Source organism: Cyprinodon tularosa, unplaced genomic scaffold (assembly GCF_016077235.1).
Source record: "Cyprinodon tularosa strain WSP-4 unplaced genomic scaffold, ASM1607723v1 ctg1074, whole genome shotgun sequence".
Taxonomy (NCBI): domain Eukaryota; kingdom Metazoa; phylum Chordata; class Actinopteri; order Cyprinodontiformes; family Cyprinodontidae; genus Cyprinodon; species Cyprinodon tularosa.
Genome location: NW_024037865.1, coordinates 324,052 through 350,307, shown reverse-complemented (window position 1 = coordinate 350,307; position 26,256 = coordinate 324,052). Strand labels below are relative to the sequence as shown.

General features: G+C 38.5%; 1 protein-coding gene across 1 annotated transcript; it reads right to left on the bottom strand.

Annotated features, from left to right (window-relative positions):
- Positions 1 to 5,989: 5,989 nt before the first annotated feature.
- LOC119786692 (gastrula zinc finger protein XlCGF57.1-like) lies at positions 5,990 to 25,529 on the bottom strand. Its single transcript, XM_038290170.1, has 3 exons — positions 25,474 to 25,529; positions 12,722 to 12,961; positions 5,990 to 8,220 (listed from the first exon to the last, which is right to left on the bottom strand). Exons 2-3 carry the CDS (start codon positions 12,801 to 12,803, stop codon positions 6,887 to 6,889), a joined length of 1,416 nt encoding a protein of 471 aa, XP_038146098.1. The 5' UTR covers positions 12,804 to 12,961; positions 25,474 to 25,529; the 3' UTR covers positions 5,990 to 6,886.
- Positions 25,530 to 26,256: the final 727 nt, after the last annotated feature.

Genomic DNA, 26,256 nt, shown 5'->3' with positions numbered 1-26,256 from the left:
AGGTTGATTTGGGATTTAGAAAGTAATTAATAAGTAAGTAAAACAAATTAGTAATTAGACCAATACTTTCTAGAGACAGTAATTAATACATTAATCTAATTAGACTTGTTGAAGATAAAATTTGTAGTTAGTAATTAAGAACTGTTTTAGAGTAACTTACCCAACTGTTATAATATCAGAGGTGAAACTGGAAGAACAGTATTTTATTAAACCTAATTTAGTTTTCATGGATAGGTGCAATCCTGCAGGCATCAAAAGAACATGGCAGCAGCTGAAAATGAAATATAAAAACATACTTCAAGCAGGTAAGCCTTGAGCACATCATGGGAGTAGAGTAGCTACCTGGCTTTACAAACAGGATCATCCATAAAAGGACATGCCATTTTATTCCCTTTGATGCGCTCTACGTGACTGAAATGTGTGCAATGAATACTGTATGTCCCCAAAGAATCAATGAGGTGTTTAAACACCACTTCCTCTTTAAAAAAGGGGAGGAGACCAAAATAAACTCCGGATTTTCTGAAGAAAACCTGCTCCCGACCAGGTTAGGTTCACAGAGTAAATTGCCATGGTAACTGACACTGAGTATAAGTAACCCCTCTTTCAGAAACAGGCTTGACTTACTCTGCTTTCTCAGGTTTAACTTACCTCCCTTTCTGAAACAGAAAACCCAGAGTTTCCCTCATTTCAGGGTTAACAAACTCAGAGTTTTCACTTAACCTCCTTTCTGAAACAGGCCCCAGGGGTCTGCAACCTGCGGCTCCAGAGCCACATATGGCTCTTTGGACCCTCTCCAGCGGCTCTTAATAGTGGCTAAAATGTATATAAAGAGCTAAATAATTTACTTTAATATATACCGGTATCAATAGCTTTAGTGTTTTTTATAAGATGGAAAAGAATGAGATTAAAAGAACCAGAAATATGTTTTAAGTAGGGATGCAGGATATAACCGGCCCCCTATCGGTATCTGCCTTAAAACTGATTATCGGACATCGGCCACCCCACCGATATTTAACCTGATATTCGATCAGCTTTCTAAAGTTTCTAAAGTCTAAAAAAAAAATTATAATAAAATGCTACTTCTTCTTCCTCAAAAACGTCTTTTTTACAGACTTAATAACTACTACACTGCAAAAAACTAAATCTTGATAAGTCATTTTTTTCTTAAAATAAGTGCATTTGTTCTTGAATTGAGGAGAGACATTTTGCCAATGAAACAAGACAATTTAGATTTAAAATAAGAAAACACATTTGCATTCTCTTATTTAAAGTGAATATTATCTAATTACCTTATTTTAAGAGTAAAAATAATCATTCCATTGGCAAACTATCTCATTTACCTACTCAAATCAAGGGTAAATACACTTAATGTAAGAAAGTTTTACTTATTTCTAGATCATTTTTCCAGTGTAAAGACGAGGAAAAAATATTGATCGATTAAAATATCCCAATATCTTCATATGCTGATATATTGCCATTTAAAAACACCATATCAATCTCTTTTACTAATGAAATGTTGCTATATGTCATCGTTATGCTACGAAATCCCCCAAAAATTCACCAAATGTTGCCATATTTTTATATGTTGATATATTGACGCGGTATCGACCTATTTTACTAACAAAATCTCACAAGAATTTGCAAAATATCACGAGTTTGTAACAGAACGATGAAATTTCACCAGATTTTGAAAGTAAAATAGATCGATACCGTGTTTTTAAAAATTAATTTTATTTTTTTTTTTTATTAATTTATTTTTTATATATATATACTTTTTATTTATTTATTTTTATTTTTTTTACTTTTTTTATTTATTTATTTTTTTAATAATAAATAAAAAAAATAAATAAAAATAATTAAATAAAAATTAATTTGATATCAGCATATGAAAATATATTTGAGTATATTATTTTTCAAAGTGTCAGAAATGGATAACAAAACTGCTATTTTCAATGACTACTTATTTCTGTCCAGCTTTAACATCGGTATCGATATCGGTTATTGGCTACATGAGTTTTAAAATATCGGCATATCGGATATCGGCCAAAATCCCAATATCGTGCATCCCTAATTAGCTTGTAAATTATATTTTTTAACATTAAAAATAAATGAATTTTTGATTGTTTGAGATGGCAACAACTAATTTCCTATATAAGATTAAAAGAAAAAAAGGTTTTCTAGTAAAAGTCATGTTATATTTTGCGGCTCTACACAACTTTTACGTGGTTGAACTCTGGTCAAAACGGCTCTTTGAATATGAAAGGTTGCAGACCCCTAACTTAGAGCATCATTTATATAATTTGGACATTTTTAGAATTTATGTGAAAGATAAATGGTTGGTCAGGAACCTCTGAGATTCCAGTTCTAGAGATTTTAGATCAGGGGAGTTCCTGGCTTGTATTTTAGAAGCTCCAAATACCAAAGGAACGCAGCATAACCGGTGATGGATCAACATGAATTTTACTGGTTCAGATTTTTATTAAAGCCTCATCTACCAGCTTCGACTTTGTTTCCAAGAATTAACATATAGAAACTCATCTGCTTAAGCTAAAAATTAAATAATTTAACAAACAATGAACACAAAGAATAACTTGCAGCAAAGTTCCATAATCATCATCCGAACATTTTAGTACAATTAAACAATTTATATTACAGATTTAGGTTGTCTGAAAATATCAGAGTATAGATAGAAAAAGTAACTTATAAGAAACCAAATGAGATTTTGGAATCCATCTTTTTTTATTTCTGCTCAGTACATCAATCTAGAAAATAAATTACATTAATGGGAAACATCCACCACAGAAAATACAATAAACATTTCAGAATTCAATCCATCAGATTCACCTGCTCATCTGACTATATAACCAGCTCTAGACCAGTCACTAGTGCCAGATTATTATGGATCTCTGATTCTCCCCTAAGGGTTGTCTTTGGATCTCAGATCACTGGGCTTTGACTGGTTCTCGGATTCCAAACTCGGGTTTGTCCATTTCATCATTAGTGTTGTTTTTGAAAGCCATCTAAGACTTCAGGACGAAAACTACCGGTATTAATTTTAGTGGCATTTTAGTCATTACGATATGTGATAGTTTTAGTTGGTTTTATGTTACAAAAAAAGTGAACCTTTACAGTTTCAACTAAAAACCTAATTTCTTTTTTTTTTTTTTTACCAGACTGACAGCTGTAGCCTAGATACTACCATAGCTGGGTATAGAATGCTGCCATGCAGTTCATCATTGCTATTGGGCAGAAAACTGATTTATAGACTTCAAATAAGCTTTTTTTGTGAATTAATGCTTTACTTCATACAAAAGTGTCTCACAAAAGTTTTGAAAATAGCAGATCTAGTTCAACACATCATATTGGTTAATATAGCAGTCAGACAAGCTAACTTAAGGTACACTAAAGGAATGGTTTACAGGGGTGTCAAAGTCGTTCCAGAAAGGGCCGTGTGGCTGCTGGTTTTCTTTCCACCCAAGCAGTAGCACACCAGACTCCATTCATCCCATCAAGTCATCAGGTTAAGACTAGATTCACCTTGATGAGATGAATGGAGTCTGGTGTGCTACTGCTTGGGTGGAAAGAAAACCAGCAGCCACACGGCCCTTTCTGGAACGACTTTGACACCTGTGGTTTAGACAAACAAGGTTTCCATCTAGTATGAATTATGCATTAGACACATAAATAAAATCTTCATTGCTCCAAAAAAGTGAAAGAACATTTTTATTTCTACTTTGGCAAATTTGGCTTTATTTCTTCAATTTGCCCCCTGGTCACTGCTGCTCAGGGACCAAAGTAGATTTTAATTCACAGGGTTTTGATATGAAAAAAGAAAAATACAGAGAGAATCTACATCATTTCCTTTTAATCCCCTGGCAATCGTACATTTAATGATTATGCCATCTTAAATATTTAAAGGAAACAAACTGTTTTAATGACAATACAAAGAAACATTTACATCAAAAACTTTTGCCACAAATCATACAAGAGAAAGACTTCTCACCTGTGTGAATTTTGATGTGTTCATTCAAATGAGACTTTAAGGCAAATCTTTTTCCACAGAAAAGACATTTGAAAGGCTTCTCACCAGTGTGAGTTTTCATGTGTAAGCCAAAAGGGAAAAAGGGTCCCAGCGTTCTCACACACCTCGCTCTTCTAGCTGTTCCACCTTAACGAGTTGTTTTCTGCAATTTCATATCATAAAAATAAAACAGGCCGAACTCCTGTCTGCGGCACTGTCTGTGCTAAGGATGGGACTTCACATGCTAATGGCTTGGATTCTTTAGCAAACATTGCCCCCCTGTGGTACTTGTATGTTACTATCACAAGTTGTTCAGGAATGCCCAGGAACAGCACTGGTTCTAATTATAGCCCCGGCCTGTATTACAGGTGCTGGTCATAAAATTAGAATATCATGAAAAAGTAAATTGATTTCAGTAATTCCATTTAAAAAGTGAAACTTGTATATTATATTCATACATTACATACAAACTCATATATTTCAGATGTTTATTTTGTTTAATTATGATGATTACAAATGACAACAAATGAAAATCTCAAATTCATCATATCAGAAAATTAGAATATTGTGAAAAGGTTCAAAATTGATGGCCCCTGGTGCCACACTCTAATCAGCTAATTAACTCAAACCACCTGCAAAAGCCTTTAAATGGTCTTTCAGTCTAGTTCTATAGGCTACACAATCATGGGGAAGATTGCTGACTTGACAGTTGTCCAAAAGACGACCATCGACACCTTGCACAAGGAGGGCAAGACACAAAAGGTCATCGCTAAAGAGGCTGGCTGTTCACAAAGCTCAGTGTCCAAGCACATTAATAGAGAGGCGAAGGGAAGGAAAAGATGTGGTCGAAAAAAGTGTACAAGCAAGAGAGATAACCGCACCCTGGAGAGGATTGTGAAACAAAACCCATTCAAAAATGTGGGGGAGATTCACAAAGAGTGGACTGCAGCTGGAGTGAGTGCTTCAAGAACCACCACACACAGACGTATGAAAGACATGGGTTTCTGCTGTCGCATTCCTTGTGTCAAGCCACTCTTGAACCACAGACAGCGTCAGAAGCGTCTTGCCTGGGCTAAAGAGAAACAGGACTGGACTGCTGGTGAGTGGTCCAAAGTCATGTTCTCTGATGAAAGTAAATTTTGCATTTCCTTTGGAAATCAAGGTCCCAGAGTCTGGAGGAAAAGAAGAGAGGCACTTCATCCACGTTGCTTGAAGTCCAGTGTAAAGTTTCCACAGTCAGTGATGGTTTGGGGTGCCATGTCATCTGCTGGTGTTGGTCCATTGTGTTTTCTGAGGTCCAGCCACATACCAGGAAGTTTTAGAGCACTTCATGCTTCCTGCAGCTGACCAACTTTTTGGAGATGCAGATTTCATTTTCCAACAGGACTTGGCACCTGCACACAGTGCCAAAGCTACCAGTACCTGGTTGAAGGACCATGGTATCCCTGTTCTTAATTGGCCAGCAAACTCTCCTGACCTTAACCCCATAGAAAATCTATGGGGTATTGTGAAGAAGAAGATGCAATACACCAGACCCAACAATTCAGAAGAGCTAAAAGCCACTATTAGAGCAACCTGGGCTATCATAACACCTGAGCAGTGCCACAGACTGATCGACTCCATGCCACGCCGCATTGCTGCAGTAATACAGGCCAAAGGAGGCCCAACTAAATACTGAGTGCTGTACATGCTCATACTTTTCATGTTCATACTTTTCAGTTGGCCAACATTTCTATAAATCCTTTGTTTTTATTGGTCTTCAGTAATATTCTAATTTTCTGATATGATGAATTTGAGATTTTCATTTGTTGTCATTTGTAATCATCAAAATTAAACAAAATAAACATCTGAAATATATGAGTTTGTATGTAATGTATGAATATAATATACAAGTTTCACTTTTTAAATGGAATTACTGAAATCAATCTACTTTTTCATGATATTCTAATTTTATGACCAGCACCTGTAAGAGTCCGGCCAGTATTTACCTCTGGCGACAGTGAGACAGACCATTATTAGGGACCCAGCTGCTAATGGAATACAGGCCAATTTTAGAGGATTTACGGTACTTCATTTAAAATCATAATTGTCCAAGATGACCAAAACAAAAAGGATTTGATTTTTTAGTCATATCCTCATCATTCATTCAAACTTTCTTCCATTATTGATCTGCAGTCATTGGTATATTGCAGCCCCTATGTTCACATTGCTCTTGGCTGTAGTTGGATAATTTGCTTCAAACCAAATAGAAACACCTCTGATTCAAATTGCCATTTTTTGTTTTTCTTTGATAAGTTTGCTTAAAGTTCACATTTTTGTTGGATTGAAACTGTTGGAATAATTATGTATAAGATACTTAAGGTTTGTTCTTATGATGTATAATGTGTGACATATCACTGTTCCAGAGAGGTGTTGCACAAGCAGTATAGGTCAACTCTCAGGAAGTATTGCTCAAGCTTAACAAAACCAGGAGGTTCATTTGAATGCAAGATATTTAAATGCAAATTGACCTGTTCACTGAGGCTGCAAATTGAATTGTATTTCTTTTCTTGCAACCTCAGCTTGTGTAACTAGGCCCCCCCTGACTTTAATAAATAGCGAGGATAAAGCTAAAGACCGGCAGAGTGGGTTGGAGATGTACCTGCACGGTCTCTTCCTACTCTCCTCGAGAGTAAAAATAATTCTGACTCTGTGCCTTTGTCTCCTTGTTTTACAGTGTTTTAGATGTTAGACCTGACAGAAACACAGCTATTTCATCACAGGTCAAACATGGAAAAGGCCTCTACTGTTCGTTCCTGTGGGGTTAACTGATGTGAATTCTTATGTGAAAGAATAAATCTCTAATTTTAAGATTGGTTTAATGTGTCATAGATGAAACATGTTTCTTACATGAGTCGCCATGTGTTTAGTCAAGCAAATTTTTTGAGTAAAATTTTTTCCACAAGTAATACAGGAGAATGGCTTTTCACCTGTGTGAATTCTGATGTGTGTCTTAAGATCATATTTAAAGGTGAAACTTTTTCCGCAGGACATACATTTGAAAGGCTTCTCACCTGTGTGAGTTTTCATGTGTTTAGCCAAATTACTTTTTAGAGTAAAACTTTTGCCACAAATCGTACAAGAGAAAGACTTCTCCCCAGTGTGAATTTTGATGTGTTCATTCAAATGAGACTTTAAGGCAAATGTTTTTCCACAGAAAAGACATTTGAAAGGCTTCTCACCAGTGTGAGTTCTCATGTGTATGTTAAGATCATAATTAAAAGTGAAGCTTTTTCCACAACACATACATTTGAAAGGCTTCTCACCTGTGTGAGTTTTCATGTGTTTAGCCAAATTACTTTTTAGAGTAAAACTTCTGCCACAAATCGTACAGGAGAAAGGCCTCTCACCTGTGTGAATTTTGATGTGTTCATTCAAATTAGACTTCGAGGCAAAGTTTTTTCCACAGGACATACAATTGAAAGGCCTCTCACCTTTGTGATTTTCGATGTGTGCACTGAAGTGAGAGTTTAAGGTAAAGCTTTTTCCACTGGAAAGACATTTGACAGGCTTCTCGCCAGTGTGAATTCTGATATGTCTGTTAAGATTACATTTCGTTGTGAAGCTTCTTCCACAGGATAGACATCGGAAAGGCTTCTCACCAGTGTGAATTCTCATGTGTTCAGTCAAATTACCTTTTTCAGTAAAACTTTTGCCACAAACTGTACAGGAGAACGGCTTCTCACCTGTGTGAATTCTCACATGTTTAGTCAAATGAGACTTTAAGGCAAAGCTTTTTTCACAGAAAAGACATTTGAAAGGCTTCTCACTTGTATGAATTTGGATGTGTCTCTCAAAATTAGATTTCTCAAGAAAGATTTTTCCACATGACAGACATTCATAAATGTTCTGACCAGTGTGAGTTCTAATATGAACTATTAAATCTTCTTTTATTAAAAAGTTTTCTCCACATGTAATACATCGGAAAGGTTTCTCCCCTGTATCTGGAGTCTCCTCCATGAGAACAAGCTGCTCTTCATGCTCACTAATGGGGAGCTCCATGATTTCCTCTTTTGTCCAGGGATGTTCTGGCTTTTGCTGCTCTTCTTTGATCTGCAGAGGTTCTAGTTCCTCTTGGCCCAAACTGGAATTTCCCTCCTGTTCACAGAGCTGCTGGTCAGAGAAATCCTCCTCTTTTCCAACATAATCCTGCAGGCGGTCTGGAAAGACAAACACAGAAAAAAGACTTTCTATTGTACTTTAAGACAGGACACTTCACTTTAATCATCCCGTTGTTGATCCAACAACATACAAACAGACTAGAACTGCATCTTCTAGCATTCACTGCAGCTCTGACGCCACAATCACTGTTCATAAAATGCTGGTTAATGCTCCACCATTTGGCAAGATTAAGACCTCCACTTTTATCATCAAAGCTTTAAAATCTGTATGAATGGATTACCTGCAGATTCTTAACCATTAAAGAAATGTTTATTTTTACATTTTTTTACATTTAATTTTTAGCTGAACTGTCCAGGTTTTACAATGCCTTTCTCCCAGAGGCTGCTGGAGAACCGAGGATATGCACAAACATTTATCACAGAAGGCTAAAAGAAAAGGGAGGCACACTCTAGAAAGCCAGAGCTCCATCGCATTCTGGCCTAATCGAACTCTTTTTCTAGCAATCTGTCTTCGCTGACCTCAGTACAGAGCTAGATTGTAAACCTTCTGACTCAAACTCCTTAGACAATTAGTAGAGAAATATTTAAAAGTATGGAAAAAAGACTAAATGTACCCCTTACAATATGGCTAATAAGCACATTATACACCTTAAGTCCATAGAGTAATGAAAAAGCCAATTGTTCCATTTGAACTATTTGAAATGCAGAGACGTGTATAACGACAACATGTCAACCAGAGGCACAAGGCTAAAGCTAAACAAATATTTCTGCGACTGTTTTAGCTTGAATATCCTCTATTTCTTTTAGAAAAATGTGCGAAAGGATTTTTGCCTTTGTAGATTGAAAAGATGTTTGTGTGTTCCCTTTCAACCGAATTTCGTAAGAAGTTGATCTATCAGTTAACATTGTTGTTGCGCCATATGCCATGATCATGGTTCTTGGACATTGGGAACCAGTGTCCATATTTAATCTTGACATGATGACCAGAGAAGAGGATAAAAGTTTGGCTCACAAGCAGCTCTAAGATCTCTGCAACCCCAACAAACACCCCCCCAACCCCCCCCCCCCCCCCCAACCCCCCCGTTTCAGTTATATGGCAAGTCTTAGGCCCCGTCCACACGAAGTCAAAACGAACACGAAACGCTAATATTTTCCAGAACGTTTGTTGTAAAGACGGAGACGTAAAATAAATGTGATCGTCCACACGAATGCATGAAAACGCTTCAAAATGTATGCCAGGCCTGTAAGTGGCGCTGTGGTGCCAAAGCAAAAATAGGCGACGAAATGTTGGGCATGCGCACTAATATTTATACATGGTTGCCCTGCGGGTCCATTTTCGTAGTTCAGTCAAATTCAGGTGCTGAACTATGTCGTCGATATTGCTCTGTTCTTCCGGGAGATATTCCAGAAGAAGAAGATTCTGTTGTAAGCCCGACAGCAGGGTGAGTAGCATTAGCAGCAACGGCGCCGTTGTTGTGATACTGTGTCGCGCATGCGTGTTTAGAGGCGACGCTATGACGCATGCGTGTAAAAAAAAAAAAATGCGGTTAGAGCGTAAAGATGGAAACGCGAAAACGGCGTTTCGAAATCTTCCCACTCTGAAGGCTGAATAAAAAAAAGATTGTTTACAGACCCCCGAAACGCCGGCTTCGTGTGGATGAGAGGCTGGTTTGGTGAAAAATTTGTGCGTTTAGGCCAGGGTTTGACTTCGTGTGGACGGGGCCACAGACCGCCCCCCTGTATGAGGACAGACAAACCCACAGAACACTCTCTTTTCCCATGGGGCTGGCTGGGGTGCAGGTCCACTGGTTCTCCACCACTGTTGGATCTGGGCCCAAGGGGCCCCAGATCTCAAGAATCATCAAGGATAAGTCAGACCCGACAAGAAAGCCTGCCTTGATGTCAGCCACTGAGACAAAGCGGACCCCTGCTGTGAGACACTGAGACAGAGAGAGCCTGCCTTGCTATTTAGCCTGCCTGCTAAACTCGAGCTGGATGGAAACTCAACCTTCCAAATGGACATTTGGCACGATTAGGGACAAAACAAACAATATGTCTTTTGATGATGTAAAGCATTTCATGTGTTTACTGATGAGTAAAGACAAAGGTAACAGAATGGACTGCATGCAATGCTATGTTATAGTAACATGTTCATAGCTGTTGCTGAAGCTTGGACAAGCTTTATTCACTAAGGGTTTAACACTCATATAACATTAGTGTTCATGTGTTCCTCAGATCAGGGGTGCTCAAGTCCAGTCCTCAAGAGCTAGCATCCTGTAACTTTTACATGAATCACTTCTCTATCACACCTGAATCTAAAGCCTTAATCCCCTCCTTTAGCTCAGCAGAGGCGTGGTAACGAGCCACTCATTTGATTCAGGTGTGTTAAAAACGGTTACATCAAATAGTTGCAGGATAGTAGCTCTTGAGGACTGAACTTGAGCACCCCTGCCTCAGATACTCATTACATTTCCATTAGCAAGTATGACCAAGAGTCATTTACTGGAATCCTGATGTCTATTCACTGCTAGCTATTTCAAAGAGGGTAAAGAATCATTTAACTAAAGGTTGTTGGTTCTTGATTAAGCAAATCACTCAATAAAACATTATTTGGCCAAATAATGTTTTATTCACCTCATGGATTTGCATTGTGAATTGGTCTGAAAACATTCCAATTTCTTTAAAATTAGTGAAAAGCTAATTTGATCATATCCCAAATTATTCCAGATAAACTTTGGTTTCAAACACAAAATCCATCTTAAACTCTAATATGGTTTTCAACCATGTTTCCCTTCCTCTTTGTACATAGTAGTTAGCTTAGGCCCCGTCCACACGAAGTCAAAACGAACACGAAACGCTAATATTTTCCAGAACGTTTGTCGTAAAGACGGAGACGTAAAATAAATGTGATCGTCCACACGAATGCATGAAAACGCTGCAAAATGTATGCCAGGCCTGTAAGTGGCGCTGTGGTGCCAAAGCAAAAATAGGCGACGAAATGTTAGGCATGCGCACTAATATTTATACATGGTTGCCCTGCGGGTCCATTTTCGTGGTTCAGTCAAATTCAGGTGCTGAACTATGTTGTTGATATTGCTCTGTTCTTCCTGGAGATATTCCAGAAGAAGAAGATTCTGTTGTAAGCCCGACAGCAGGGTGAGTAGTTTGTTGTGATACTGTGTTGCGCATGCGTGTTTAGAGGCGACGCTATGACGCATGCGTGTAAAAACAAAAATGCGGTTAGAGCTTAAAGATTGAAACGCGAAAACGGCGTTTCAAAATCTTCCCCCTCTGAAGGCCTGATAAAAAAAATATTGTTTACAGACCCCCGTAACGCCGGCTTCGTATGGATGAGAGGCTGGTTTGGTGAAAAATTTGTGCGTTTAGGCCAGGGTTTGGCTTCGTGTGGACGGGGCCTTAGTTTCGTTGAGTTTTACTAGACTTAGTTGAGAGTGTTAAACTGAAATATGTTTGAATGATTTTTGTTAATAAACTCTTATATTTTGAACAGAAGTTGTGGTGAATTTATTCCATGTATGTGCAGAATTAACTGTTTGACAATGATTAGAGCTCGAATCACTCTTTCATTTATTGTTCTAACACACAGTTAGTAGGACGTGTGTTCATAAAAAATATATAGCAGCCGAAATAATATCTGATTAAATAAGATATTTACCACCCCTACCATGGAGGGAAGTAAACATCCTAAAGTATCAAAAATATAAATTCGCAGCTGGCTGGGAATTGAATAGAATATAAATCCACAACATTAACTTGGCATCCAACCCGGATGAACATGGAACATAAAATCACAACATCGTAACACAAATCAAAAATCTGATATTTCTCAGCTGCTACTGCGGCTGTGATTGGCTGAAAGCTCGACATGGGAGGTGGGTACCCAATCAGCTCAAAGAATTGTACTGAATGTCCCTTCCTTTTGCTAACATGTTCTACAGAACGATACCCAGATTGATACACTGTAGGAACTGAATTGAACTACGTGTTAATTTGGCTTATGTCAGGTTAAATATGTGGGCCGGATGCAAAAAAAAAAAAAGCCCTACCACGGCTCTGTATTGATGTTTCACAAGGCTTAAAGGGCTTTCACAAAACCAAAATGGAGTTTAAAAAATCTTTTATCTTGGAATAATAAACAAGTTATGAAGTGTCTGAATGCTATTGTTTTTTAAGAAGAGCAGAGAAGATTTAGAGAAAGAGGTGGAAAAGCCCTTTAGCCTTTTGCTGAACTGGTGTTACGAAAAGAAGAGAATACCAGCTGAGATGTGTCTCACCTGTTGCGCTCTAAACTCTTGAACACTGATGATCAAGTGTCATGAACTGACCACCGTTTGAGTGAAGGAGGCCATGGGGACATTTTTTTTTAAATCAAAATGAAAGAGAAAATGATGCTTACAAATGATAACGCAGGAATGCTTTTAAGAGGTTTGTAGATGGCTTTGAATTGTGATGCTCCTATCAAGTCTAGATTTCTTTGTGAACATTTTTCCACAGGACAGACATTCATAAATCTTCTTACCTGGGAAGGCTTCGTCTCCTGTACCTTCAGCCTCCTGCTTCAGAACAAGCTGATCTTTCTGCTCACTAATAGGGAGCTCCATGGTTTCCTCTTTTGTCCAGGGATGTTCTGGTTCTTGCTGCTCTTCTTTTATCTGCAGAGGTTTTGGTTCTTCTTGGTCCAAACTGGAATTCCTATCCTGTCCACAGAGCTGCTGGTCAGAGAAATCCTCCTCTTTTCCACCATAATCCTGCAAGTGGTCTGGAAAGAGAAACACAGGAGAAAGACTTTCTGTTGGTGGTTAAATAAAGGACACCTCACATAAAAGAACCAAACTCTGTCATTTAGTTTGACGAACATGTGGATCCTGTCAAGCAACCTGAAGATATAAAGTTTATTTTGGCCTAAATTTGTTTAAAGCAAGTAAAGCATTTACATCCAACACCACAGTTACTATCTGGCAAATGAGTGAGTAATGTGGCATGGGATAAGAAATCACTTGAATGATTGAAGACTAAATTTGACTTTTGAAAATCCAATACAAAAAAACGTCCAGAAGATGGCAAAAGTGCATCTATATTTAATACTTGCATGTACCATGTTTCTTTTGATATCCAGTTTTGCTGCTATGAGTTTCTGGAGGACAGCATGCAGAAGCAATCGCCTGGTTCACCTACCTTCCTGCACCAGGCGCTAAATGGCTCGCCATCTCGCCCTGTCTCCTCCAGCCATTTATGTTTTTGACCTTTATCTATGGTTGTGACATCTTCCATGGAGTGCACTGTGACCACTCCATGCAAATCTGTTCTCTCTATCGTCCTTCTCTTCAAACACAAGGTTTCATTTATTTATCTTTTGAATTTTTAAACGTTTCTGTTGAATGGAGCCATAACTGCGCCTGGTGACTTTCCGTGTAGAGCTTTAGCGCTGTACCACAATCTATCTGGCGACTTGAGCAACAAAGGAGAGGAGGTACATGCTTTCCTAAGACCCACCCCCTTCTTCTTCTGATTGGCTAATACTGTTAGGCTACGTTCACACTGCAGGCCTTGATGCTCAACTCTGATTTTTTTGTGAAATCCGATTTTTTTTGCGTTGCCGTTCATATTTCCAAATATATGTGACTTGTATGTGATCTCCTGTGTGAACTGAAGTCATACAATGCAAGTGTCCCGCATGCGCAGTAGTGGAGGCAACGACGTCACAGGCCAACGCGCTCTTTTTTTTCCGGAAGTAAAGATGGATGGTAGTGCAGGTGCGCATCTGGCGGTCTTTTCCAAGCATAAAAACACAATCTTTTCAATATGTGTAAACATAAATACTACTCTCCGCATCATCGTCTGCCACGGTTGTTGTTTTTCTTGCAGCTTCTGTGTAGCAAGACGCATAATAGTGACCTTTCTTTGGGTATCAATGACGTTCAGGCCGGATGAATCTGATCTGGCTGTTCAGACACAGGTCACATTTGAAAAGATCAGATTTGTATCGGATTCAGGACCACAGAGTCAAGTGGCCAAGGTCGGATTGGAAAAAATCAGATCTGTGTTGTTCAGACAGCCATGAAAATATTAGATCCAGGTCGCATATGGGCAGAAAAATCGGATTTGGGTCACTTCAGACTCCAGTGTGAACATAGCCTAAGTTTCAGAGCGCTTCATTGCTAGCATTGGCTGACAAACGCAAGAGGGATTTCGACTGTAATTTTTTTTATTTATTTACCATCAATTTATTTCCCAGTGATTTTTTTTACCCACAGTAAGGTGACCAAATTTCTGCAATCTATTCTGGGGACATTACCAGCTGATAGATAAAATAAATACATTTTAACAAAATTAAAAAAGGAAACAGGGACAGTGATGCTTTCATCCATTTTTACATATTTATTAATATTTAAACAAAAATCAAGTGTGAAATCCAGGAATGTGCTTCTTCCATTTCCTCAGATAAATAACTTTAAAGGGGTCATAGAATGCAAACCCAAGTTTCCATTGTCATAGATAAATAACGATAGTTCAGTGGGTAAAATGGAAGTACAGAGAAGTTCAAACCCCATCAGCACCTCCTTTCTCTGCAAATCTCACAATTCTAAACTTCCACCATAAAACGAGTGAATCCAAACGAAGCCCTGAATTGACGTCAATTCAGGGATGTTGCCTTATTTGGTTCTGGCCTGTACTTTTGTCACGCCGCGAAATGGACATACAGACCAGCCCACTGGTTCACTGTAGGGCTGAAACGATTCATCGAGTAACTCGATTACAAAAAATCCTCGAGGAAATTTATCTGCCTCGAAGCTTCGCTAAATTTATTGTATTGTAATAAGCAATGCTGTTAAATACGCAGCACACTGGTCTAGCCGGAGGGTTTTTGTGTTGCACAACGCTACCACTTCCGTTAGCGCCTGGAGCGCTTGTGCTAAGTTTGTAGCTATGGAGGGAACCGGCGGAGAATGCTCAGAAGGAGAACCCCGAAAGTGACAAAAAATGTCAAAAGTTTGGGAACATTTTAGGCTAAACAGAAAGGACAACACAGCGCAATGCATCCACTGCAAAGCAGAATTGGCGTACCACAACAGCACGACATCAATGTTGCAGCATCTAAAGAGAAAACACCCGCTAGATGCATCCAACTCGTACACGGTTGCCAACAGTTAACGTTTATGTTCTCTTTGCTAACTACGTTGTGTGATAATCTGCCATGTTATAGATGTAAATTGAGGCACATTATTTTGCTAACGTTACATCTAAACATAGCGGTTACTTAACCGGGTGTAGTGTAAATTGTATGTGAGGGTGGAACTGAGAGAAATTATGCAGGACTTAATGTAAGTTTGTTAATAAAAATACGCAGCAACAGATTACAGGCATAAGCTGAAAAGCATTTATTTATTGGTGTCTTTCCATCCTGAAAAGTTAGTCTTTTCTTCTCGCTACTGTTATGTATGAATTAGAAATTTTTTATTAATATTTTTTGTAGTAATTCTATATTTGTTTATACCTAAGCAATCAAGAATAAATAATAGCATCGTTTTAATAAAAATAGCAACATTTTTGCATTTTATCATGACTAGTTAAGGCTGCAGAACTCTGTACAAACTCAAACCTTTACATTTTGAGTAAGTTTATTTTTTTCCTAACATATAGATTACATTCTGTTTTCCAATACATAAAAAAACATTTCACTGCATTTAGATTTTTCTGTGATGGTTAAAAATAATGCTTTTAATTAAAGCATCCTCAAAACTCACACATAAATGAAAGCCTTAAATCCATAAATAAAATAAAACTGAAACTAAAGCTGTTATCATGGCAGATGAGCTGTCAGTGCAGATTCCAACTTAATAATATTAAATGTTATAATATCCAAATTAGTGCACTTGAAATATATTTAATTCATAACAAGGAATAAACAAATAATCATTACATTGTGCTTCTTTTCAGTGAACCGAAGAGTCATACGTTGGACAGCTTTGTTCAAAGGGTTCCAGGATGTTCGGTTGTTCAAGCAGCTGAGTTCACAAACAGCATTTTAAATATGATCATCACAGACATGCGACCGCTGTCCGTGGTGGAAGATGAAGGATTCCTGAAGATGATCTCCACCTTCAATCCAAATTATACCCCTCCTTCCAGAACCTACTTTGTAAAAATGATGGAGAAAAAGTATGAAGAAATCAAAGACAAATTGAAAAACATCCTAAAAGAGACAGACAGCATTGCTCTCACAGCAGACATTTGGACAAGTGTTGCCACAGAGGCATATCTTGGAGTGACATGCCACTTTCTTGGAGAGGACTGGAAAATGAAGTCCCACACCCTGACAACAATGCCACTTGAAGAAAGACACAGCAGCAAACATTGCAGAGTGGCTTGAGGAGGTTATTGCAAAGTTTGATGTTCCACCTGAGAAAGTCAAAGCTGTCATCCATGACAATGGTGCCAATATTGTAGCAGCAGTGAAGATTTTGGCAGAAAAGCATAAGTGGGCATCTGTGCGATGTGCAGGGCACACCCTGAACTTGGTGGTACAGAATGCTCTGAAGAGCAACCAGAGCATCTCAAAGTGTGTGGCAGCTGCAAGATGTCTTGTTGAACATTTTAAAAAAAGTGAACTGGCTTGCACAAAGCTGAAGGATAAGCAACAGCAAATGGGCACAGCATCACACATGCTCATACAAGATGTAAGCACTCGTTGGAACAGTACTTTCCACATGTTGTGTAGGCTGCTGGAGCAAAGATGGCCGATAACTGCTGCACTATCTGACCCAGCATTGACACCACGAGGAAAACACTACCTTGATCTTAAGCCAGAGCAGTGGAATATTATAGAGGAGATAAGCAAGGCTCTTCAGCCATTTGAAGAAGCAACAGTGTTTCTGAGTGGGCAAGACTACGTTACTCTTTCTGCACTTCCACAACTTGTGCAAAGCCTCAAGAAGTCCATACAGACCCAAGTTTTTGAGACAGCACCAGCTCAGTCATACCAAGCTGAAGTGATGGCACAGATCACAACAAGATGGGAAGGACTATTTATGTGTCAGCCTCAATCCTCAAATACTGTTTTACTTACTGTTGCTTTAGATCCCAGATTTAAGAAACTTAAGTTCTTGCCCCCAGATGAAGCCTTTAAGATCCAAAGCATGGTTCAAACAATGGTCCTTGATGTCAAAAAGAAAATGAGACAGAAAAATTCAGGTGAAAATGAGGTCTCCACTGATGCCCAAGACAAGCCTGTAGAGCATCAGCAGAACACCTACACATTTTTCAGCAATCTACTGGGTTCTTCAGAATCCAGCACAAGTTATGAGGAGGATGAGGAACAGCATTTGAACCAAGATGTTCAAAAGGAAGTCATGATGTACTTTGGAGAGCATACACTGTCCAAGAGGGAGAACCCACTTCTATGGTGGAAATCAAATGCAGCACGGTACCCAACACTGTCAAAACTTGCAAAGTTCTTTCTGTGTATACCAGCAACATCAACACCATCAGAACGGCTTTTTTCCGCAGCAGGGAACATCGCATCGAAGCGCAGGGCAAGCCTCAGTTCACAACATGTCGACATGCTCACTTTCCTTCACAGCAACCATAGTCTTCTTTAAGGCTTAAAGAAGACACACCTGTGTGTTGGAGCATTTAAGAAATGTATATTGAATAACATTCAGTATATGTTGGATTTAAGATATTTTTTTATTCCATCTTTAAGAACATCCAAGTTGATTTTGTTGAGGTTCAAGTTGTTTTTGTAAAGCCAGTGTTTACTATTTTGCCTTAGTAATCTTTTCTATTAATTCTTTTTTTATTTCTCCTCTGTTTTTGCAGTTAAGAATTCAGGAAATCTGTTCTACCTCAGATTTGAAACTTATAATTTGAATGTATAAAAGGCAGTATTCTCTGGTTTGCCTTAACTTTTCTATTTAAAGCTAATTAATATTTTTTTACTCTTTTTTGTTAGCACTGAAAAAAGCAAGGAATTTGTTGCACCTTAGACTTAAATATATTGTATAAAATGCAGTATTTACTATTTTGTCTAAACTTGTTTTATTTTTAAATCAAGTATTTTCTTTATTTATCTTTTTCTGTTTGAACTTTAGAACAAAAAAGCAAGAGATTTGCTGTACTACTGATTTGAAACTTTACTGGAGGTTTAATGTTATTGCGTTATCAATAAAATGTTAGAGTTAAATGAGTTGTTTACTTAGTTCTTTTATGTGTATGTGTATTACTCACTGAAGATAAATACAGTACATAAACTAAAAGCTGGAGTATAGACATTTTTATAAGCATATTTGTGAGCCTGCCACTTTATTATTTGAATATAATTTAATATCTTTATAACTTTTCTTCAGGTTAAAGCAAACTGCTGTTACAAGTAAACTTTCCAAACTACAAACATTTAACTGTTAGGGATGCTCAAAAAGGAGATATTGGACTGATCTGGACTAACTGGTGTTATTGCAGATTTGCTAATAGTTTATTTTAAAAAATTTTTTTATCCGATTACTCGATTAATCGTAAGAATAAGCGATAGATTACTCGATTACTAAAATATTCGTTTACAACAGCCCTAGTTCACTGGCCCAAGAACATGAATAGAGGAAGATGTAAGACACCGGTTTAGCTGTTTAGCCTACAGTTGGGTTCTACAAGAATTACAAAGCAGGCAGTTTCTCTATTGAAAATGAGCCAGAACCACGGGTGTAAACGCAGTGATCCAGGCTGCACAGAGAAAGGGGAACAGTCTTCCCAAGGATCCGAAGACTCGACAGGCATGGAGTATTTTTGTGTATCAGAATATCCCTGCAAAGTTTGATGCTCAGCTGTTCATTTGCTCGAAGCATTTTACCGAAGACAGCTTTCAAGTTCTTGTCAGTTCAAAGCAGGATTTGCTAAACTTCTTTAAGGGGCGCGTGGGCTCCTAGGCCGCTGACTGGACTGGACTGGGCATTCGAACCGAACCATCAGCTCCAGGGCCGGCTCCTTGCCCCCATCCGCCCGGGTTCCCAGACTAGCCTCAGAGCTTACGGCTCGGTTTGAGTGCCCTGTGTGTTTCGACTACGTGCTGCACTGTAGTCGACCAAAATCCCGGACCATTTTGAAATTCTCCCAGACATTTTTTCAGGTATAAAAAGTAGGACATGTCCGATAAAAAGAGGACGTCTACCATATCATCAATTTGATGTTTCAGTGAGTGAGTGCTTGTTGCTATGATGCGTCTTTGCTCAGCAGCTTCGCTCGTTGTAAACCAACCAATCAGCGCACAGCTCATCTAAATATTCATGATCATACCATAAAAGGAAGAAAACCTGTCATTTCATTGTAGGGCTTTTAAACAGGCTGCATTAGGGCTCATAACCAGGCTTGCATTAGGGCTCATAGAACAACAAATATGCCATTTTCAGCCCAACCAATGTTACACACCCTATTCACAGACCTTAAGGACCAGCACCAAATAACCTATAGAATCATTTTATTGCCCTTTTAATAAATCAATAGTGAATATCAGAGACATTCAGTCCTCTCTCTCTTCTTCCCTTGTGAGCAATATAACATTGTGTTCAGGGACAGGATCATTTGCATCAATACAGTCTGTGGTTATTTCCCTCTTTTTCCATTCCAAAAAATTTAAATAATTTGTTGTTGCATCAGACTGATCTGAAATTTCCTTGAGAACCGACCGGCTTTGGAAGACGGATTTGCGTTAAGCCGACATCCGAAACTGCCTCCACTCCTCCTTAGAGACAGACCTGCAAATCATCTCACAGTAAAACCTTTCTATTATTCCATCTGATGCTTTGAATAAGGTGCTAAGCTTGGGCGAGCTAGTTAAGTCAGGTTTTGCAAAGCGTTTATTTGAACTTTAGACTCTTTATGCTGATGTTACATCCTAACGGTTTTTTAAAGAGCTTTTTGAATGAGTGTGGTGTGACTTGCTGTGAATGAGTTTGTGATTTCCTTCATCTCGACTTTCTTGTTTTTTTCCCCATTTGTGCTAAGGTTAGGGTACTAGAGTAATGGAGGATTGTAGACCCAGTAAAACCTTGAGTAATCACATTCTAGGGGTGATCCTTTTTCTGAGTTTTATGGTCTATTGTCTGGAGATATGTAACCCCCCTTATCTTTCGTAGGATAGGAACAGCCATTTTGTAAATTAAGATACGCTGCATTGCAGTCGAACCCTTCCCCCTTAGTCACGTGATCCACCATCCGGTAGTTTTACAGCCTGATTCCTGCTTCCCCACTCCAGACCTCCAAGTGATGGTAGGGGACCTCCATCTTGATCCTGCCCTGTTGACTCTGCATTAAAGCATCCTCCCTCCTTTATCTAACTAGGTTAGTTGAATGTAGTTTTACTGAGGTGCTACAATGCTATATTGTTAATGCATTTGGTAAAAGTAACCATTATAAGCTGAATGAAGTTACATTGTTTTAACGGTATTTATCTAGTATAGTAGTGTTTGTATTAGGGCTGGGCGATAATTCAATAACGATATATATCGATCGATAGACGTGTGGCGCAATAGAAAAAAAGAGGGTCGATAAAAGTTCGATAAAAAAGAAACGCAGTTTTCCTTCCTTCTCATTGTAGCCTAGCATGTAGGTTTATGCTAGTCACTGCTTCCTCCCAACCAATCACAATCGCGGACCCAGGCACGCCGTCACCAAGCGCCGCCCTCTCAAACCACAACACAGAGCACATGAAGATGCAGCAAGGAGAGTCGGAGGAAATTGTTTCAAAGAAGGGTTTTTATAATTCGGCAGTCTGGCAGTATTTCGGTCATGGCAAGTCGGACAAAAAACAAACCACAGTCATCTGGAAAATGTGTAGGGAACCAGTGAAAACCAAGTCTGATAACACAACCAACTTTTTTTTTTTTTTTTATCTCAGCCGCTCACACCCACAGGAGTACGAGCTGTGTAGGCCCCGGCGCGGCTCTCCTCCTAGGAATCTTCGGGAAATATATATATATTTTCAGTTCTGGGCAGTTTCCCACGTAGTTCTAACAATTGAGAGAAAAATGCTGAGGGGCCAGCAACTTCAAAGTAATAACTCAGGTTAAAGCAGGAAACGGGGGCGGCGGCGGCGGTGGGGGGGGGGGCATTTATTTATTTGTTATATTTATTTTGGTCACTTTAGTTAGTCAGTCAGTCAGTATTTAATAACATAACTCAGGTCTCTTAAGTTATTCTTCTTTATTCTTCTTTAAAACAATTCTGTTATGGTTAAAAAAGTTGGTTAAATAAAGATTTAATTCGAAGTCTGTGTTTGTGTTTTTTATTAAAATTAAATCATTTAGCCCTAACCCTAGCATATTATAAAAAGTCCAGGCAGACCTGCACATAAAATATGGTTTCAAATCTTTTCAATAATTATCGATATCGATCAATATGCATTTTTTTTTATCGATAAGCTTTTTTTCTATATCGCCCAGCCCTAGTTTGTATAGGTGTTACATTTCTGTAATCTTGGATTATCAGATTGGAGACATCATTGTTTATCTTGCAGGTTTGAACAGAGGATGGTATATCACTCAGGCCAGATTCACCCTCCTTTACATGACATTTGAATAAACAGAGACAAATATTGCTTTGGTTGGTAATTAATGGCTCTGCTGATAGCCTAACCTAAGTTACTAAATTGGTGGGAATAACTGGATTTTAACAGCCGGTCCAGAAGCCACCCGGATGTGAAAGGCCCAAAATCCTGATAAGTAAGCAGATTATAGTTATAATTATTCAACTAAGAACATTAAATTGGTTTTACCCCGATTTTGAATGATTCAAAAAAATCAACTACAACTCCAGTTCTAGTTAATCATACATTCATAACCTATAGGTAAAATATCACACAACCAGTCGGCTTCAGCAGATGGCCGCTCACACTGAGCCTGGTTCTGCTGGAGGTTTCTTCCTGTTAAAAGGGAGTTTTTCCTCTCCACTGTCGCTAAAAGCATGCTTAGTGTGAGGGATTGCATTCGAGTCAATGAGTTGATGCAATCAACTGGTTTTCCTTAGATAGAAAACTTTGAATCAATTTGACTGGATGATCTGGTTGAACTGTAAAGTGCCTTAAGATGACATGTGTTGTGAATTGGCGCTATATAAATCAACTGAATTGAATTGATTTACTGCTTAGACCGCTCATTTAAAACAGTTAAGAAACAAACTGGAAAACAATCCCACCTTAATTAAGTTGTGACTAATGGGTTAGGCTCTGCCTCTTTTTCTATTCCTGCCTCTGTCTCTTCGAACCCGAGATAAAAGTGAGTTTTTTTCTCTCCACTGTCGCTACAAGCATGCTTAGTGTGAGGGATTGCCTTCGAATAAATGAGGAGATGTAATCAGCCGGTTTTCCTTAGATAGAAACCTTTGGATCAATTTGACTGTATGATCTGATTGAATTGTAAAGTGCCATGAGATGAAGTGTTCAGAATTAGCGCTATATAAATAAACTGAATTTAGTTTAATTACTGCTTAGACTCTTCGTTGACAAGCGTTAAGAAACAAACTGGAAAACAATCCCACCTTAATTAAGTTGTGACTAGAGGGTAGGGCTGGACGATTTTATCATTTCAATTTTATTCGCGATGTGAGAGAGTCGACGCCTTATAAAAAAAAAAAAAGTTTTCAAAGACCAAACCACATTTAAGCAGCTCCGCACATAACCAATCAGTTGGAACAGAGCCACACACGTAGAAGAGTAGTAGCGCAAGCCGTGGTGAAGTTTGCAGCAAATAATTTCTCCAGCCAAACCATAAAACCTTCTAAGACTTTAAAAATGAGCAAGAACTCTGTTGATGGGAGTTCTGAACAGGAATCAAGTGAAAATACTGCCCAGAAGAAGGACGGCATCGTTGAAAAGAAGGGTCTGAGAAGTTTTGCTACTTGGAGGTACTTTGGGTATTTGAAGTCAGACGAAAAACAAAGTAATACACCGTGCAAACTATGAAGAAGGAACTTAGCTACTAAAACAGGAAACACCAGATATTTGTTTCAGCATTTAACCCTCTCCAGGCAGATGTTGCAGATTTGCAACAGCTAAATGCCACTTATCTAGTTACTCCACATCCATATTTTAAGAGCTTTTGTTACTCAGAAGTAAAACAGAAGGACTTAGTTGTGTATTTGCAACAAACAGTTTCTCCCCAGCTCACCAGATCGCACTGCTGACTCACTTTTAACATGGCTGAGTCCTTGGTGTCAGTGAAACAGATTTTCTAAGCACTGATTTCATGTAAGTATCACTATCAATTTCCATCAATTTGAAATCAATACTACATAAGATGAATCATAAATATGTATAGATATGACACACGCCAATTAGTAGATTTTATCACCTCTGGGTTTTTCACCAGAGGCATCTCGATTTCAATGTTGTGAATCTGCAACGTGTGCCCAAACAGGTACCAATGGATGCTACGCTTTATCTACTAGTTTGCCTATATTTTGAGCAACAGTTTAACAGAAACAACCTTCTCAAGAGGTGATGAGATGTCGGTGGAGAAAAAGTTTGAGAAAAAGTTGTCTCTAATTTTGTGAGAGAATTTTTTTTTTTCGCATTTTGTTCTGTTAATTATTTGTTTGTTGTTGTTGACATTCAAATAAAGTTAATGTTCATATCAGATTCAGTCTTCAGTGTTAATTTACCACTCCCGTCCACTGTTGCAAATCTGCAACATCCCAGAATTCATTGCATGTGAAGGTCTCTCTCAAAAAAGTCTGAATTGTATATTGTTACCCCATATGATCATTTTCTTCAAACGTCAGATTTTTCCTGCAACTACAACTTAATTTGAGCCTGAGAGGGTTAAGACAAGTCCACCTATTAAAGCACACACATTTATGCAAGACAGGTCATGCCCCCTTGAGCACCATTAAATCCACTACTGGAATTCACTGATTCACTTTCCAGTGAAAATTATCTGAGTGTGTCGTATCTAAAGCGGAGGCTGCAACTTTTCAGAACAAAGATTCTGAAGCCATCCAACGATGAAACACGGCTCACCAAAGAACTGAAGATGACAGTCAATGATACCTGGACGAAAGGTATAACGATCCGATTAATGAGGAACTGCTTGATGTTGCAATGAGCGCAGTGTCTGAGATGTTGGAGGACGGATCAGAGAACAGAGGAAGCAGCATCAGAACAAGCAGAGGCAGGAGATGCTGACCTGAAGAAATGAAAACAAAAGTCCTAGGGAAGCTTCTTTAAGAAATCAGAATCCAGTTCAGAACTCAATGACAGAGAAATAGTTGAGTGGGAACTTAAAAACTACGTGATAGCAGCAGATGCAGACAGCAGGATGGACCCACTGCAATGGTGGGAGGCAAATGAAAAGAATTTCCCCAGATTTGGCGGCCTCCCAAAGTGCTATTTGTGCATCCCTGCAACCAGCACACCCTCTGAGAGGGTATTTAGCTCAGGGGACACTGTGACCTGTTAGATGGACGCTTTAAAACCTCAGATGGTGGATACACTTGTCTTCCCTGCTCGCAACTTGTGAAAAACAGAATAGCACAACTTTTTTTTTTTTTTTTTACTGATGCACATGCTTAATGCACTTCATGTTTTTGTTGTTTTTGAATGCAGCTAGAATTTTCACCAAGGTGTATGTTTTTATTTAGCATATGGCCTAGTAGGGCCTGGTTTCTTCATTTGACAAAAGAATGTACAATGATTTTGTTTTTGTTCTGTGAAACCATGGCAGTGTCATAACAGCCACATGAAGCAATGAGAATGATAATTAGAAATCCCAATTTAAAGCACTGTAATCCTAATTTATGGATTTAAACATCATCCCAGGTGTTGGAGTGTTTTACAGTCCATATTCTTCCAGATCCACCTGGATCCCAACTTTCAGGACTCTGCAGACTCAGATGCTTTTAGATGCTGCCTGCTCACAATGAGGCTTTTGATCACAACACTTCACATTATTCAAATCCATCAAACACCTGATTAATAGGTCTGATGCCAGAAATGAGGACATTTATTCTGACTCGTTTGTTTGTTTTAATCGGGCAACCCTGCAGCCACCTAATCTCTCCTATCATCTGTGTTATAGACCCCGTTTGTCACAATTTAATCTGATTGTTTCTCTATTTCTGCCTTTTGTTCTACAGGCTGCATAAACAGTCGGTTCTAGAGCAGCTAATCTATCACACTCTCAGCTTTAGCTTAGCATGTTGATCTCCTCTAAGCAGTTTTCCAATCAGATGAGGCTAAAATCCACAGTGTGCATCATCAGGGAATCGTTTCTATCAGGTGTTTCCTACCTATCCGGTGTAAGATGATCTGGGGGATCCTGGTGAAATCCAGCAGTAGATGTTGATCGTCCATCTTTTCCTCCGAATTGACCAAACTCCCTTTAAACTCCGTGAATGTTTCTTCAGCAGGAGTTAACTGCTCGGTGATAAACTCTCCTTGAAGCTGGACTGAAGACATTCTCACTGCAAACACTCCCAGATTATCAGCCTCTCTACAATGACTCCACACACAAGCTAAGCTAATGCTGCTAATGCTACCCGATCCCTACAAGCAGCTCATTGCGCATGCGCAGCTACATCTACTTCCGGGGGGTGACCCTCGATTTTATTTTGTATAAAATACCTAAAATACATTTCCCTCCCGAAAAAATTGTAAACATATGTAACTATAATGTGTTAAATATTAATCACGTATTTCCTGAGAATAAATGCCGCAAAATCCTTTCTGTTTTTTCACTCACTCATGACCGGAAATGACATCACTGAACTCTATTTAATCACTGGATTCCTTTTTTTTTCTTTTTTTTATTGCAAATCTTTGAGAGTACAAACAATGAAAGGACAACTTTTATACTCATTTCAATTCAACACAACATCTTAATAAATAAAGTCCTACAGAAACCCGGCAAACCATAAAATGGTGCATCATCGGACTACAGGTGCTGGTCATAAAATTAGAATATCATGAAAAAGTAGATTGATTTCAGTAATTCCATTTAAAAAGTGAAACTTGTATATTATATTCATACATTACATACAAACTCATATATTTCAGATGTTTATTTTGTTTAA

What these genes read in the sequence shown, in the direction of transcription:
- LOC119786692 (XM_038290170.1), bottom strand. Translation starts at nt 12,803, where the DNA reads ATGGAGCTCCCTATTAGTGAGCAGAAAGATCAGCTTGTTCTGAAGCAG. An exon ending in AGGAGACGAAGCCTTCCCAG is followed by an intron (nt 8,221 to 12,721) that starts GTAAGAAGATTT and finishes TTGTCTTTCCAG; the next exon opens with ACCGCCTGCAGGATTATGTT.